The 18,530-nt window shown below is 43.1% G+C and overlaps 1 protein-coding gene across 1 annotated transcript in view; it reads left to right on the plus strand.

The window, feature by feature from the left end:
* Nucleotides 1–17,712, plus strand: part of LOC308073693 (uncharacterized protein) — a 285,484-nt gene extending 267,772 nt beyond the window's left edge. The window contains exons 2-7 of the mRNA XM_080412764.1: nucleotides 7,920–8,137; nucleotides 8,369–8,436; nucleotides 8,715–8,862; nucleotides 10,397–10,496; nucleotides 11,166–11,235; nucleotides 12,987–17,712. Of these exons, the coding sequence (XP_080268890.1) occupies nucleotides 8,071–8,137; nucleotides 8,369–8,436; nucleotides 8,715–8,862; nucleotides 10,397–10,496; nucleotides 11,166–11,235; nucleotides 12,987–13,262 (729 nt within the window). The 5' untranslated portion in view covers nucleotides 7,920–8,070 and the 3' untranslated portion in view covers nucleotides 13,263–17,712. The remainder of the gene's footprint in view (nucleotides 1–7,919; nucleotides 8,138–8,368; nucleotides 8,437–8,714; nucleotides 8,863–10,396; nucleotides 10,497–11,165; nucleotides 11,236–12,986) is intronic.
* The last annotated feature ends 818 nt before the right edge of the window (nucleotides 17,713–18,530 follow it).

Consider the following 18,530-nt stretch of genomic DNA (forward strand, 5'->3'; position numbering starts at 1 on the left):
TTTGAGTGGAAAACAGGGGACTGAGACCGAAAATAAAATTGGGAAATGGTCTGATATCCTAATTGAAGAGCAGATATCACTGACAGAGATGGATAGTCCATGGGAAATAATCAGGTCTAAAGTATGGCCCAGATCATGCGTTGGGCCGGCCACTGACTGAGTTAGGTTAAAAGAGTCTAAAAGGTTAAAAAAGTCCTTGACTAGTGGCTTAGACGGGCAGCATGCGTGCACATTCAGATCACCCGAAATTAAAACATAGTCATAATTAATCATAATTATGGATAGAAAATTGCCAAAATCCTGAATAAAAGCTGCGTTAAACTGTGGGGGGCGGTAGATCACTGCACAGAATACAGGTGAGGACAGATTCAACTGAAACTGTTGGAGCTCAAAACTAGAGTAGCTGGTGGAATCCTGGATCAGTTGGCAGTGTAAATTGGACTTGAACACTGATGCTAGACCCCCACCAGAGCCAGTAGTACGAGGGGAACTGAAAAAAGTGCAGTCAGCAGGGAGAAGTTCAAAAAATGCTGTACACTCACCAGGGTCAAGCCAGGTTTCTGTTAGGAACATAAGGTCCAAATTGTGGGAGGTAAAAAAGTCTTTCATAATAAAAGTTTTATTTCTAAGCGAATGGATATTTAATAAGACCATATTGAGGGTTGTATTAATGCTTGGAGAGGACACAGGCACAGCACGGCGCAAATAGCGCAGGTGGGCGTGTTCAACACCGCGTCTGGTGTGATGGCTGGGTGCAGATGGCGAGTTGAAGTGTCTATTACTGATTATTATTGAAATAGGGAATGGCATATTATTAAGGGGGCGGGGGGGTGATGTGGAGGGGGGGGATATGGCGTCAGAAATAGGGACAGGTTGGGTTGGAATGGACATTAACTTGAGTGAAAGTATAGGTCCAAGCCCGTTGGAAAATAGGCTGTGTGAGAGGGCGGAACTGTTGAAGCCGGGACCGGGGGGACGTCAATCAGTGGGGGACCCATCCGGAGTGGGCAGTGTTGTTGTTGTGGTTAGATAGGGTGCGAGGAGGAGGCGGCCAACAGCAATATTATTCGCCAGAGCGTGGCTTCCTCGTCTACTCGGGTGTAGACCGTCTCTGTGAAAGAAAGAGGGACGTTCCCAAAATAAATTAAAGTTGTCGATGTAGCCGATATCGAAAGAACTGCAGGTGTGTTGGAGCCAAGCATTCAAACTGACGAGGCGGCTGAATTGTTCATCGCTACGACCAAAGGTCGCGATGGGGCCAGAGAGGAGGAACGAGACTCCACAGCTTCGTAGGAGATCGATGAGGTGTAAAAAACTTTCTTTTAGCATCTCCGATTTGCGACGAGCAGTGTCGTTAGTCCCAACGTGTACTATGATGCATTTGATGGAAGGTGGAAGGGACGGAAACAGATTTTGGAGAGCTTTGGATAGTGAATTTACCGTGGCACCAGGAAGGCAAACCGTGGATGCATTAAAGTATCGGACCCGTTTAATCACACTGTCACCAATGAGCAGAGTGGTTGGGTTGAAAAGTGGCCGGGGGGGCTGAGAGGATACAGGTGAAGCCAGAGCCTCTATGCTGGAGCAGGGGGGGACAGACGGCTCGGCGTGAGGACTGATTGGTGGGGCCGGGGGGGGTGCATTTGGTGGATGGAGCGGGGGGAGACCCCCGGACTGTCTATTTACGGCAGACATCAGCATTTTACGCCGAACAGAAGTAGGCTTAACCCCCGTCCCGCTGGTGGTCCGTGTCGGCGCAGGAGCCAGCAAGGAGCCGAGGTGCGGGGATGGAGGGTGCTCCTCAGGGCGGTGAACGATGACCGGAGCGAGTGGAGAGGCTATTTCATCAGGGACAGGGGGAGAGATTTGCTCAGGGAGCATGGGGAAAACCTGCTCGCCCAGCAAAACATAGCTGTTGCTGGTGGTGATCGGGGGAACAAGACCCGATTTGTTGCGACAGGAGTATGATTGTTTCCCTTTTTTTGTTTGGACAACTGACCATGGACCGGGAGTGGAGCAAGACAGGGGTCGGGCTTTGGGCTTAGCTCCCGTGCGGGCCCAGTGGTCTCGTGGAGCGGGGACAGTAACGTCCAGGTCGGCCGTTGTTTGTGATGGCACGGCGGGGCCAACGATCACATCGGGGTCAGTCGAGTCCATTTCAAGGGCTGGGGAGACGGCCTCGGGAACCAGGGAGTCGAAGAAAAGCTCGTCATCTTTAATTTTGTGAAGAATTGTGATCCTGCCCTCCAGTTCAGCTATTCGTTGGGATAGGCGATGGCAGTCAACGCAGTTGGATGATCCGGTAAGTGGAGGCATGGTGGTGATTGTGCTGGGGAAAAAGAAAAAGCTATGGCCAGTAAAGGGTGTAACAGTAATGCACAGTCGGGAGTTGATGACAGGTAGGGGCGTAGGCAGTCAGACAGTGAAGCAGTTCAGGAAACGTACCCGCGAGGGCTACACCACGGTAGCCCACAACGAAGAGTAGACACAAAGCATATATGGCACATCAGGTCCCAACCAGAACGAAACTCACCGGCAAGGCCCAGAGACTGGGCCTAATGCGTTGAGGTTGCCTGTATGTTTCGGTGATTTCTCCTCGCTGGCGGGGTTGTAAGGATCCCTGCGGTGCTGTGCTGGATGGCTGACAGGCTAGCTGTCAGCCAGCGCCTGTAGGCTAGCTGTCAAACTAAACCGGCATGGCTAACGCCGGTAGCCTTCCAGAACGAGGCAGGCCGTGAGAAAAAGACAGAAATGATAATCTGTACATCCGACCGCATAGGTCATTTATACTACTAAAATAAATGCGTATAATAGCAGCAGACTAACATGACATTAAAAAGTAAGGGTAAAAGGTGGTCGGTTTTGGAGGAGCAGCTGTCAGACGCTGTCTCACGTCTCGCGTCTCTCACTATGCAGACCACGTTCATGACCACGACCAGGAGTGCTGATTCTCAGAGAACAAGAACAAATTGCAGTTACAGGTTTAGTAGTTACTGCTTTCATGTCGTTTGACACACAAGAAAAAACCCTGGACAGCAAAAGACATGTAAGAAACCTTGAGAAGGATCATGACCTGCTTCTAGTGACAGATGGACGGACGGACGGATGGATGTATAATAGATGCAGAGTGGACAATATGCAAATAAACAAAACAATGAACTGTCTATATAGTAAAGTGGTAATAATAGTAATACAATTATATGAGTAGTTATAAAACACCATGAGGGATATTAAAGCTTCAATGAAGTTTACAGTACACAAATATGATGTATACATATCTCATATCTCAGACTTCTTGAAATTGTGTGTGTGTGTGTGTCTTTTTGTGGTTTTTCTCTGGTATATGTGCTTCACAGAACACGTGTCATATGGAAGGCCCCTCATACTGAGACCGTGACAGAGTGTTGTGGTTTTTCTCTGCAGTTAATCACACGACTGACTGTATACGTCTCTGAGTGAGCCGCAAAGCAGCTAAAGGAAATCCGGACGGGTGGTGGGGGGGGGGGGGGGGGGGGTTGCGTGTGCGTGTGTGTTGCTCTGAAGACTGGCATCATGTGTAAAAATCTTTATATAACTTTATAAAATATCACCCTGTTGACAAAGCTGTAGAGACAGAATGTAACATTGATTGATTGAATACTTTATTAGAAATGTAAACAGGGGGGGGGGGGGAGGAAGACTCAACTTCACTTCTCAAAGGTGTTTTACAGAGAGTTATACATCTCCATACGACGGTGTTTAACAGAGTTATACATCTCCATACAACGGTGTTTTACACAGAGTTATACATCTCCATACGGCAGTGTTTAACAGAGTTATACATCTCTATACAGCCTCCTGGAAAGAGAAAGAAAAAGATGAAAGTAAGTTCAAAGGAGGAAGCACCGCATCAAGGTTGCACTAAAAGAAGAGCTCATTTCTATCCACTGTAAAGAAAGTCCAGTTATTTTCACCATTTAGTTCTATGAGTTCCACTTACTCAAGGTTGTAGTTGTTTTCTCAGCAGAAGTGTTGTTTAGTTTGAGATGCAAAGTTGACCGACTGGCTGCTGTTGAATGAACCAAAAACGGACAGGAAACAGAATTTGTTTCATCACTGACTACAGCTGATACTGTAAGTACACTGGTACGTAAGTACGCTTTGGTTTGATTTTGTGACAAAATTCTTACACTTTTTCAAGTTTCATTCATATAATCAGTGATTTTTTTCATTCAGTTGTATAATGCCAAATCACAACAAGTTGTCTCAAGACACTTTACACGTAGAGTATAGACCCTGAGCAATTTGTGTTAAAGTGGCAACGAAAAAATCTCCCTTAACTAGAAGAAACCGCAGACAGACCCAGACTGTCTGCGGCCATCTTTCTCGACTGTCAGAGAGAGAGAGGGGGGGAGGGGGGGGGGGAGACAGATGGAGATGCAAGCAAACTACAAGTAGTACCAGTAACAATAATAATACATATAATAGTGTAACATAGTATATAATATATAGTATATAGTATAACAATAATGTTAGATAGTATATAATGGTTTAGTATTGCAGTGAATGAAACATTTTCATGTATTTGGCCATGGACCCGCATCGTGGTGTATATTGGAGGGCATTGTTGCAACCAGCATTCCTACATGTTGTAACTACTTGACAGCCTCACATTAACCCCAAAAAAGTCTCAAATCATTCTCATTCATATACCTGCATTCTCATGTTTCCATAAAAAGGTCCAAAATCAAATCTGTGCAGAATCAGATATTCACTTGTACATGTGATTTTGTAAAAAAATATAAAAAATGAAAATAATTCTATCTATATTGAATTTACATTTTGTGTCTCCATAGCTGTTCTGAAGCAAAGAAATGCATCCATCATCACCCCCACGACGGAAATGGCATCCAATAAGTGAAAGGTGGAGGCAACAGTTAGAGAAGCTTGCGTACGCTGACAAAGTTGTCAAAGTTGGAAGTTTTGAGTTTGTGAATGATAAACTATTCCGCATAGCAAAGGGTAGTGAAGGAACTGAGGTGTTCTTGGGGTTAAGAGATGATGGCACTGAAGTGGCAGTGAAGAGAATGTCTAAGTCCAACTATGAGGTGCTGCAGAACGAGGAAATCTTTTTGAGTCTTCCAGAGCTTGATGATCCTTCGATTGTACGATATCTGGGCTTCGTCGAGGATGAGAACTACGGATACCTTGTTCTTCAGTTATGTGAATACACACTGGAAGAATACATCGAGAATTTATCAGACTCTGAACTGAAGAGAAAGCCGCTTGTAAAGCAAGTTCTTAAAAGTTTAAAGATACTTCATTCTCAGAATCCTCCAATTCTCCACCGGGACATCAAGCCCCAGAATGTCTTCATTGGTAATGCTTTTTGACCATTAATGTGGAGATTAGTTTGGTGGTTTGAACGACAGTTTAAGGATCCAACTGAGTTTTGTCAGACACGCTTTTTAATACTTTTCATTGGTTCAATATTTGTAAAACCCACATACAGACGTAAAGGGTGTTCAATAGCACTGGTTTATACAAATTTAAAAAAGAAAGTTGAAAAATGGAGATATCCGACATATACAGTGTCAGTGTGTATATATATATATATATATATATATATATATATATATATATATATATATATATATATATACAGAACAGAACATTGTTTGCTTCTCCTCCAACTTCTTATCTAAATACCAAGTGCGTCTCGCTGAAATGCAGTTTCTGTTAAAGGGAATGAGAATAGACACTATGATTGCTTTAATTAATGTAACACCCTAAACACACCCAAGACTAATTCAGAGCCTTAATACCACTCAGTAGTGGTATTAAAGTAATACTAGGTAACTTTTTCAACAAAACTAAAGTTAAATTGTATATCTTTTGTGAGTGGCAAAAGTTTCACAACACCCACTCCATGAATTTCACCCCCGGAAGCCTTTTATTTATATATTTTCTATTGAACGGTGTCGGGGGGGACTTTCCCGGGAAAATGACGTCATCTGGCCGGAAAACGGAGGCGGAAATGCACTGGTTTCCTGTTTGGCCAGGAACTACCGCAACGGTTTCCTGTTTGGCCAGGAACTACCGCGCTAATAACAAAAAGGAACCTCACGCTGATTTTAAGAGAATGTAGGATTGGAAGATCGAAAAAGAACAGAAAAAGAAAGCACAGCTCATGGTAACTAATGCTCCACTGGCTAAGAGAAACGATCCGCAGATAGTATAAAACAATTAAAATAACGCTTTTTGAAACGCTTCCGGTGAAAACAAATGGAATTCTGGGTAATCGAGGACTACGGAAATTGTATGCAGTGACGGTAGTGACCAGCAGAGGTTGCTAAAAATCGTTATTTGTGAATCTGCATTGTACAACTTTAAGCTTGTGTTAGGGCAGGTACACACTGTAGGACTTTTAAAGTGGTCGGGGAGTCATCTGGTCGTTAAGCATTTCACGCTACAGGAGTCTATTTGTTGAAATCTGCTGTCATATATCGTTGTGGTTTTCACACTATAGATTGATCGCCGACAAGGGATAACACACTGTAGGATATAGTTCACTAGTATGCTATCTAGACGTAAATTTGTTTTTATTCCAATTCATTTTAACTGATGTCTCATGAAAACGTGCAATAAGGCTCCCGTGATGTGCGAGACCGAGACAGGGCGCTATTGATTGACATTAAATAATTAATTCTCTATTTCTTTGTATGTGTCTATCTCTCTCTCTCTTAAACAAGTCAACCAGCTTAAAAGTGCGCAATGCAACTCAGAAACAGTGCTGCCATGTCCGCTTATTATAAGCGACTTTGGGCTTGTTTTCTGTAGAGTTGCTTGTAAATATTGGCTGTTGCGGGTTGCGTTTTTTTGGGCTTATTTGTGTAGTTGCTTATTTGGCCTGGTTTCCTAATGTTGTTTAAACCAGTGGTTTAAATAACATATATCATGTATTTGTCCGCAGACCCCCCCCCCCTTCTGAAAATATGTTGTGCCATATAGATCCTCATACAAGATTTGTGCGGATTTGGAAAATATTCCACAATTTTCTATTTTTTTCAAGACTTTTCTTTGAAAATAGCTGTGACACGTTGTGAGCTTGTAGATCGGCTATTTTCAAATATCCGATGTATTTGTATATAGGTTTAAAGTGCTCATGTGGCCTATTTGCTTTCGTTGGGCTTGTTTTCATAGACCTTGTTGCTTATTTCTCTCGCAAAATCTGGCAACACTGTTCAGACACACTCTGCGCACGCACGCACGCAAGCACACGCACACACACACACACACACACACACACACACACGCGCACACACACACACACACACACACACACAGTTTGTGTGTGTTTGTGTGTCTCAATCTCTCTCTCTCTCTCTCTGTGCAATTCCTCTCAATTAAACAGCCCTTCTCTAGCACGCTCGCGCACTCTCTCATTCTGCTGATTTTTTTGCGGTCAGGTCTGTTTGTTGCTGTTTGTCCAGTGACCCTCCCCTAGCCCTGCATGGTGGCTGTAATGTGCTCTCATTGGCTGTCGCGCGGATCTCCTCGCACAGTGATCGCAACCCTGTTCATACTGTATGATACTGTCTGATGTCCAGTCGGCGACAGAGCCAAATGTCAAACCTGCTAGATATCTAGAAACACTCGGGAACGCATCGCCGAGCGCTATTATCGCGGGTAGATCCTCTCGCAGAGCCTTTCACACACAGCGAGCAATATGTCGCCGATCAAAGCCCGATCTGCGTCAGATTGGGGGTTTAATGCCGGCAATCGCCAGAACAGCATAATCGGACCAAATATCCTACAGTGTGTACCTACCCTTAGTGTTCAAATAATGGGAGAGAATATTCTGCATCAGAACAATTGAATCAATGACTCCAACACATACAGTAGGCTACTGTCACTAAATGTTTACATTCATTCTAAAGGTGGCTGGGATGTTGATCTATTACATCCTGTCTGGAGGACACCATCCATTTGGCAAAGGCCCTAGATGTGAAGTCAACATTTTGGATGGAAAGTACAACCTGGACCATGTTCAGGATGTGGTTGCCAAGGATCTCATTGAGTGGATGATCAATGGAGACCCAGAGAAAAGACCTACAGTGGAGGAATGTTTGGCTCATGCCTTCTTCTTCTTCAAAATGTAAGAAACAGGAAAACATTTTCTGTTAAAAAAAATAATCTTTCTTTCGTTTTATATCTTAACATATCAATGATATTGATACTTAATATCATGGCTTAATCACAACCCCACGTGAGAAATAGACGACGCAATAACCGAAAATGTATTCTATTTGAACAACACTTCCTTGTTTTCCGAGGCGACAATGTCATGTCTCACTCCATCTTTGCCCTTCTTTGCTCTTGTCTCCAGCTAGCAGCACTCCTGTCTATTCCTCTGTAGTCTTGAATCCGGAGGACTCCCAGTTGCTAGAAAAAGACGTACGTATTCAAACTACATTTAATAACAATTCTCAAATTCATCCATTCAAACTCTGAACTCTGACTGGGGACGGAGTCTGGGAGATGGGTGTCTTTTACATCCTGATCAAAAGGAGGAAAAAGGTTATGTAGTGTCAAAGTCCTATACTTTAGGCACTACTGGTTGCCGACGGCCAGGAATGAAGTTTAGACGTGTGCTCAAATGGATAAACATTTTTCTCTGTCTGGTCTTTCTTCTTCATCTCCGCCGTCACCTCCTGCCCTGTGCCCTCGTCCAGAGGACCTTCAGCAAGATGCTGACTCAGCTTCAGGTGGACATGATGACTCTTAACTACCTGAGACAGCAGGCAGAGCAGCTGATGCAGCAGGTGCAGCAGCAGAGGAGCATGGCCTCGCAGGCTCATGGCCTCAACATGGCCGCCGGAGGTATGAGCAACCCCTGCATTCACCAGGCCAACCCCCAGCAGTTCCCCTTCCCGCCCAGCTACGGTACCAGTACAGGTACCAGTACAGGTACCCGTACAGGTACCCGTACAGTACCAGCTACGGTACCAGTACAGTACCAGTACAGTACCAGTACAGGTCAGGGTTTCCGCTAGGCAATTTTTGGGCCGGCCACCTTGGCCGACAGGATTATATTTTACCGGCCAAAGAATTAATTTATCGGCCATAGTATAATTAAGGTCACATGCATTTTTGCTGATACGTGCACCCAACTGATCATTACAGCACTGCGCTGCCCTTCTTTCCACTTTATTACAGATGCAATCTGTTCCTGTTTTTATAGTAACTAAATAATATCTATCTACATCCATTTTTAACTCTATGACTCCATCATGCTGAGATGTTGCTTGCCAAAAAATAAACTGAATAAAGTGGCTGCGAGTGAACTGCTGTGCGACGCCGTCGCACAGTATAAACAAATTAATATGTTTTGGGCTTTACATCTCATTCAACCTTAATATGCAAAACCTACAGCTTTTGTTTTGTTTTGTTAATGGTATATACTTGAATGATGGTGCAAGGAAGGTTGATTACTTGCCTCAGTTGCCTGCAATGTTTCATCAACTTTTGCCACTTTATCCATTGCAGACTGAGACAGTCACTGTGCTTGCTTGTATATCCACGACCCATACGAGTTCGGGTCCCTGTGTTTTATTATCGGCAATTGGGCGGCTTGGTTCATATTCTATCACTTCGGGACCCCGGTTCTGTTTACCATAACACCCGAGCGAACCACCCGTACACAGTGCTGATTAGAAGGTGGCAGACAGCTGTGTAAAGCTTAATTTGTGCTTCGCCGTATGATGGTGTTGTTGCGTATCGAACATAGCAGACATACAAGCTCACAACGCGGTGCGTTGCACCCAGTTGTGAGCTTGTAGGTCTGATACTTTCAACGCGCGACACCATCGTACGACGAACAGGCTGCTCTACCGGATAACTGCAGCCACGGTGCGACACAGGAGCAGCAGGCTGGGAATTAAACCACACTGACATTAAGTCAGATCATGATAAAAACTTTAAATGATTATGATTTGATGTTGTACTACTTTATCCAAATAATAATATTAATAATAGGCTTTAATGATAAAATAGCCTAATATCAGCATTTTCCCAATCGGCCACGGTGGCCGGTGATGTTTAATAAATAACGTCCAATTAAACATTTTATCGGTCAATGGCCGGTAAATACCGGCTAACGGAAACACTGGTACAGGTACCGCTACGGTACCAGTACAGGTACCAGTACAGTACCAGCACAGGTACCAGTACAGGTACCAGTACAGCACCAGCTACGGTACCAGTACAGGCCTGGCCTCGCCACCACCCTCCACCAGACCCTTCTCCTCCCCTCTCAAACCTCACAAGATGGCAGTCTTGTGAGGAGTCTTGATAGCATTCAGTAAAGTGAGCGGTACCTCAGCCTGGCTGACTGCTCTCTGTCTCTCCACTGCAGGTATGAGCCCCCTGCTCCCCCCCCAATCCCCCATAATGCAGCAGGGCCAGGGCTCCCCTGATGTGATTGGCTGTCAACAGGGCAACGTGGGAGGCAACAGGTGAGAATAAAGTCACTAAGAGTCAATTATCAGAAACGTTCCATAAACAAATGCACTGCTCACAGTCTGCAGTCTGACTGGCAGAGGTTCTATCCTTCATACAATTGCTCAGAAAGTGATACAAATGATATTATTCATGGCTATCATTGTCCTTATAGGTGTGTGTGGACTAAAAACCTATACCTTTCTAACAAAGGTTTTTCTTAGTTTTATCCTTTTCCTTATCTAGTCCCCCCCCCCCATGCCTTGGTTTTACTTTTAATCAACTTTTTACCTCTAGTAGGGTCTTAGGTTTTTTTTTTTGCCTTTGTGGTTTCTATGACTTGTTTTTAAACCCTGTAGCACTTTGAGATTTGTGAAAAAATGATTAAATATGTTATTATTATTAATATTATTATTATTGTGTCTGCCATCCACTTCAGTTAGGACGTTTTTTTAAATGGCATATTAATTGTTATAGTTGTGGTGCTTGGTGTGAACAGCTGTTTAGCTGGGAAACATTCATCGGAAGTTCTGTGTTATCCTTTTAGCCTTAATGTCTGACTGTACCACGTGATGTTTACATTTCTGACTAATAAAGTATTCAATCACAAAATGAACTGTCCTCATCTCCTCATCTTCTATTGTCTCTCTCCTCAACAATCTCTACAACGTCTCCATGTTGACCAGCAGCCAGATCAGTGTCACCTCCTTGTCTTTAGAGTCTTCACCCAGCATGCCCTCTATGGGTCAGGAACAGGTATGTGTACCTGGATGGTCTTATAGAAACTATAGGGCTGTACTATATACATTATGTTCTCAGCGATTATGCCATCAATCACTTTTTCCATTAATGGAATAGTAATAGTATACTGGTGTCCGGGTAGCTCAGTTGGTAGAGCTCACGCTCACGCCGATCACAAGGTCATGGGTTTGATCCCGACTCAGCATGAGTAGCAGTGCTTGGGTGTGGCAAGTTTTGCGGTAAGTACTGGGAGCTGATGGTAGGTGTTGTTGTAAATACTGAGTGCTGATGGTAGGTGTTGTTGTAAATACTGAGTGCTGATGGTAGGTGTTGTTGTAAATACTGAGTGCTGATGGTAGGTGTTGTTGTAAATACTGAGTGCTGATGGTAGGTGTTGTTGTAAATACTGAGTGCTGATGGTAGGTGTTGTTGTAAATACTGAGTGCTGATGGTAGGTGTTGTTGTAAATACTGAGTGCTGATGGTAGGTGTTGTTGTAAATACTGAGTGCTGATGGTAGGTGTTGTTGTAAGTACTGTGAGCTATAGGTGTGGTGTTCCACATCAGTAATCTATTTCCCAGAGGTCTAGTGCATTGAAACAGGGATAGTCTCCCGAGCTCTCCGACTTACTTACTTAATATTGTACTACCCACTGTATTCTGTGAGTGAAAGACCCAATACACCATGACATTTATAGTATAGAAACATCCAATAGACCACCGAAGTCTGACGTCATTTACACATCCTTTGTTTGTCTACCTGGTTCGCAGTTTTCCACCCCCGTTCTGAATCCCATAGACGTATTGAATATCGCGTCAAATAAGAACTGTGTTCCAAAAATAAACACATGACCCCGGCGTGTTGACTCTTATGGATATGAAGCATCAACTGACGGTGAGAAAACGCTAATGTTACTTCCGCCGAATTAGTTACATTTTCGCCAGAAACAGACTGTATCAAATATAAGTGACTGACTATCATAAACGATACAGAACCCCCTCCCTGACAATAACGCCGACACGCGGTGTTTATTTTTGGACCACAATTCTTATATGAGACGATTCTAAGATGACCCAATGTTATTCTCCATAGAGAAATTACTTCCGCAAACCTGGGGATGAACGAGTCACGTCAGGACTTCGGTGCTCTATACACCATGACATTTATAGAATAGAAACATCCAATACACCATGATATTTATAGTATAGAAACATCCAATACACCATGATATTTATAGTATAGAAACATCCAATACACCATGATATTTATAGTATAGAAACATCCAATACACCATGATATTTATAGTATAGAAACATCCAATACACCATGATATTTATAGTATAGAAACATCCAATACACCATGATATTTATAGTATAGAAATATCCAATACACCATGACATTTATAGTATAGAAACATCCAATACACCATGATATTTATAGTATAGAAACATACAATACACCATGACATTTATAGTGTACTACCCACTTTATTCTGCTAGTAAAACACAGTATGTTATTGGTGAACCTGTCAAAGATGCTTGCTGCTGACTATGACTAGAAAAGAAAAGTTGTATTTTAATGGACCTCTTCTTTTGACAATGATCCTCTGGAGAGATTTAAAACACAGAAGCTCTACGGTTCAACCATAAAATGGAGCCAACAGGATTATTCTTTTGCGATAACAACAACAAAGACGTGAAGTAGATTCATCAAAACCTGATGATGATTCTTACAGAGTTCTGTTTTCTATTTTCATCACACACAGAATCGTCCAGAAGAGAGACTGTTTGCTCTGCGGAGCAGCTTCATCAAAGGTATTTCTCAAGGCAGTCTCAAAATTATCCTCGACAAACTTTTGGACGAGAAGGTGTTAAACTACTCTGAGCTGGAAGAGGCCAACGCAATGCAGGTGAAAAGTGATACGGCACGTTTTGTCATCGATGCAGTGATGAACAAAGGATCTGCTGCAAGTTCAATCATGATAAAGATTTTCTGTGAGATCGACCCATACTTCTCTAAACATCTTGGGTTGAAGGATTGACTTGTACCGATGTACTTAAAATACCTCCAGTGTCTACGTGAATATGTGCTTCTTTTTGTCTTTCTGAAGATTTAAAGGACAAGTTGGACACTCTAGAGCAACTTCATTTACTTCAATGTTAATGAGCAATGGCGGGTACGATGCCTTGCTCATGGTCAATTCAACAGGATGCTGTATCCCAGAGACACTTCATGTTTTTCTGTTCCCTTTAAAACCGGAAAGTGTCTGTGTCATTTTAGATTTTAGCGTTGGCTATTCAAAAATAGCAGACCTACAAGTTCGCAGCTTGTACATCTGCTATTTTTGAACACTTTTGAAAAGTGTGAGAACTGCTGATTCAGAAGGCATTTGTAGAATCGGCCTCAGGTCTTAATGGGTTAAAATAAATTGTTTAAGCAAAACATTGTACTGTAATATAGTTCTGTGAAGACAATGTGCATGTGTAACGCTGGGGATTTGAACCCTGGTCTCCCGTGTGTAAAGCCAACATCTTATTGTACTTTTACTCCACTACATTTATTTGAAAACTTTAGTTACTAGTTACTTTGTAGATTTAGATTATTATTACAAAACATACATTACTTGTAACAGAGTATTTACATTTTGCAGTATTGATACTTTTAGTACTTTTTCCACCACTGTCCACTGGCCACGTCCACACTGCGGTGAATGGTGATCAAGAACCTTGGGCAGGAAGGATTGTCGCAGAAACAAAAGCAAACTGCTAATGAGGGGCCAGCTCAGAACTGCCCCTCCCAACCATTTATATGTCCAACTAGCCAGGAGTACAGCTTTCATCCTGGGGATTACAATTCTGTCCCATTTCCTCTCTTAACCCTTTAAGACCGGGGACGCATCTGCATGTCATTTTTTGATTTCTTTGGGCTATTCAAAAATAGCAGATCTACAAACTCATAGCGCGGCACTCTGTGCAGTCACATCCAAATATATGACTTCAGCAGAATGGGAGGGTTTTTAGTTCTCGTGTTTCAGTTTTTGGGGGCATTCTTTTGTAAAAAAAAAAAAAAACACATTTTTTTATTTATAAATATTTATTTATTTTGGTTTTGTTCCACTGTTTATGTTGACATTCCACTGTTTATATTGACATTTTTAGGGACTGAAAAATCTGTGGGGGGACGGGGGACGGGGGGGTCGGTCGGAGCTCTTATTTGATCCCTTTGAACTTTGAACGTCGGCAGAGCTCCCGACCTGTTTTCAAATCTCTGTTTGATGCTCTTTAAGGACCCAAAGTGAGCCGGCCCGCCAGCACTTACTTCTGTTGTTGTTTTTTCCCTGTTTTTTTTTCTTTTTCCCTCAGAGCAATTTAAGTCAATGGTTTCTCAAAGTTGGGGCATGGGTGTCCTCCAAGGTGTTCCTTGGGGTCCCCAGCAACATTTGCGAGTATTATAGCAGCCCTATTTCTATGCTTTGTCTATCAAAAAATTGTCGATCTACAAGCTCACACCGCGTCACACGCGTGAGCTTGTAGATCGGCTATTTTTGAAAAAGTTTGAAAAATGTTGAAGAAAATGTGAAAACATTGGAATAATTTTACGTTTTTGGGGGTCACTGACCCAAAATTGTTACAGAGGCGCAAACTTGCGCGGATGAAGAGGTGGAACTTGAGGTTGGTGGGGATGGGGCTTTGGGGAAACGCACGGTAAAAATGACACCCAAAGCGTTGTTGGAGAAAATAGATGGTTTGGAGAAGGAGCGAAAGGCTAAACTGAATAAACTTTTAAAAATGAAGGAAGAAATTATTGCCTTGTTTAAAGAGCGAAATACAAATGAGGCAAATGATACATTTCTCAAAAAAGGTTCATGGTACTTCAATGGGTTTGTTGCCTGAGGCTGAAGCAAAGAAACACCAAACATGGTACGATGCAAAAATGTTGAATTTTGATGGGTTTATCGATGCAGTGAATGAAGGCAGGTTTACATGCAAGGTACAAGGTTCCCCTGATGATGAGGATGATGGTGATTTTGATGATGCTGATGACAATGATGATGATGGCAATGATGAGGTTGATAATGAGGGTTTGTTGCCGCCGGCAACGGTGAAAATGCTAATGAGTGTTTTGTTGCCACCAATGACGGTGAAAATGTTGATGAGGTTATTATTGAGCCCCATGACAGCATTTCCGACTAACATGAAAGCTCTCATACAGAAACTCCCATACAAGCTCAGGGAACAGTGGAGAGGTAAAGCTTGCGACATCGTTGACAAGCAAAAGAGAAGAGCTCGCTTCACAGACATTGTGAAGTTTATTGAACAACAGGTCAAAATTACTTCCGATCACGTCTTTGGTGACATCCAAGACACTCCTCTGGTTAAAGGAGAAATTAAACAAAAAACTCAACCTCAAATAAAGTCACAGTACAAAAACAGTTTTGCAACTCATGTGGCAGTTACTGATGAATCTAGAACAGAGATACACCAAAGTAAGTTTCATAGCAACTGTCTGTATTGTACACGTGGGCATGTATTGGACCAATGCCCACAACTGGCCAAGAAGGCCCACCAAGAGAAGGTGTTTCGGTTGCCTGTGCACAGGGCATATGAGCAGGTATTGCGACAGGCGCATTACTTGCTCACACTGCAACAAAACACACCCCAGTGTGCTACATATGGAGAGAAGGGAGGTGGAGAGCAGCCTTCAAGATACCGAAGTGCCAACAATAATCTCGGATTGTTGCATTACAACTTCCACCTGTGGCCATACAGGGGCTGGCAACAACGGCATACTTCCCATCTTGCCTGTACAAGTGAAGTTCTCAAAAGGCAGCAAAATTATCAAGACGTATGCTTTTCTGGATCCAGGGAGCACAGGTACTTTCTGTTCGGAACAGCTGGCGAACAAATTGAACACGGAAGGCCAAAGCACCAAATCAATTAGTGCACCATGGGTCATAGTAAGACGGTACCTAGCTGCATGGTGAATGGCCTGCAAGAATCTGAATTTAGTATTAAGCTATTCTTCAAACTTCCTGACGTGTTCACCCAAAAGGAAATGCCTGTGTCTACTGACAACCTGATCAGTGAAGAGGAGCTGGATAAGTGGCCTGTTAATCGGTACCAATACCTCCAAGTTAATGGAACCGAGGGAGGTGATTAACAGCCATGGGGAGGGACCCTATGTTGTCAGAACCCTACTGGGGTGGATAATCAATGGTCCTTTACAGGGTAAGGACCTGCATAGTGGGAGTGGTTGCCCCACAGTTACTGCTAATCACACAGTCATTAGCCAGTACATTGAACCAGCAGCAGACTCGACTACCACCAAAAGGAAGAAGAGGAAGAAACAGAGGGCACCGGCTGTCAGTGAGGTCAAAGATCAAGGTGATACAAATGACCCACCAGCTGGTGAGGTGCTCTCTTCCTCTGTGAAAAGAAGCCAGAAGGAAGAATCACTATTGGGAAGAAGCCCGAGCTGAACAGGGTGGTGCAAGAGCCACTCAACGCAGAAGAGCACAAAAGACCTGCCATGGCTAAAAAGCCAAAGAAGGCCAAAAAGCCCTCCGCCAAGAAGGCAGCAGCAAAAACCCAAAGTAGGAGAAAGAAAGGACGATGGCAGAGCTCAAGAAAGAAAAGGCTCAAAGCAGAAAACACATGAGGAGCTAAAACAGGTCTCTGACTCATCAATCCTCCTTTTTTAAGGGAAAAAAGGAGACTTTTAAAGGAATAAAGTCTTAATCAGAAAAAGATGACAAATCTAACTAGACTGAAGGGAGAACAAATAACAAAAGTGGATTGAGAAAAGTGCCCAAACTAAAATCTGCGTTTTTTTGGATTTGCAATTGTGAATATTGCCTGAGTATAACCTGAAAGGTTTTTTGTATTTTAATTTTGGTTTCTATGGCTCTTTGTGAATTTTGTTTTAATTGCTCTGTTTTCTCCACCAGTAGAAATTAGGGGCTGGTGTGTTAGAGCCATTTATACGATTTCTGTTGATTCACTTTTTTGATGACGTCACTGAGTCACTGTGCTCCAGAGAACTGTGTTTGAGAGGACTGTTTGGCTGTATTCCCTTGCATTTAAGTTATATCTATGCTTTGTATGCTGACAGTGACGGAGAATAAATCACCCCCTTTGTTAAACTCAACTTTATGGTTTGGAATTCAGTTTTTTATAGAGCGCACATCTGAACTTAATACCTGGCCATAGGCAAACATGTAGCGCCTAAAAGAATAGGACTTTAAGACACTACAGTACCAAAAGTAAAAGTACTAAAATGTTTGAAAATAGCAGATCTACAAGCTCGATGCGACGCGTTGTATATATACACTATCTGTATATATACATTATCTTACACTATTATATTTACTATAATTGTTATTGCTACTACTTGTATCTCCCTCTCTCCCTCTCCCTCTCTTCTTTCCCCCCAGACACAGTCGAGGCAGATGACCTCCACCCTAGAGCCTGGTTGTCTTAAGACACTGTACATGTAGAGCAGAGACACGACATTGTAATTTTGCGATAGTGGCAACGAAGAACTCCGCGGGAGTTCTTCGTTGTCACTATCGCAAAATTACTTACTCAGGGTGGGACAATGTCGGGTCTCTAATCTACATGTACAGTGTCTTAAGACAACTTGTTGTGATTTGACACTTTAATACAATTGAATTGAATAGAGATGCTCACAATTGTAATCCAGGCATTCTGTGGTATTCATTCATGTAGATATGAGGTATAAGTAAGTAAGCCTTGCCGAGCCATGTAGCCCATTGGGCAGGAGCCTATCTCCTGTTTCTGTAGCATGAGACAGCTTGATGAACAAGTACATCCTCTGGACATGATGCTAGTACGTTGCAGGGATTTACCCCCAATCCAACCCTAGATGCTGAGAGCCAAACAGGGAGGCATTGGGTCCTATTTTTATAGTCTTTGGTATATGACCCGGCCGGGGGATCGAACCCCAACTTCCCAATCTCAGGGCGGACACTCTAGGGGCGTTCTCAGACTTTTTCACGTGAAGGACCCCCAAAATGATACATATTAGGCTGCGGACCCCTCCCCCCATCTCATATTTTGTGACAGTCACCCCCAGAAGCAAAGATGTGTTCGCTTTAAAAAATACAGTATACAAGCTCTATGATCATTAGCCCTGGTTCAGAGCGTTAGTGAGTTCCCTCTAACGCCCTGGAAGACCCCTCGCTCTGCGCATGTACAAGGAATTCCACTGCCCTGAGAGCGCTCTGAGAGAGTAGTGAAAATAAACAAAACCATTTCGCTACTCACCGAAGCAAAGGCTGTTTTGTGTT

The sequence above is a fragment of the Gymnoscopelus braueri genome (genome assembly GCF_963280865.1).
Source record: "Gymnoscopelus braueri genome assembly, chromosome: 18".
NCBI classification, from domain to species: Eukaryota; Metazoa; Chordata; class Actinopteri; order Myctophiformes; family Myctophidae; genus Gymnoscopelus; species Gymnoscopelus braueri.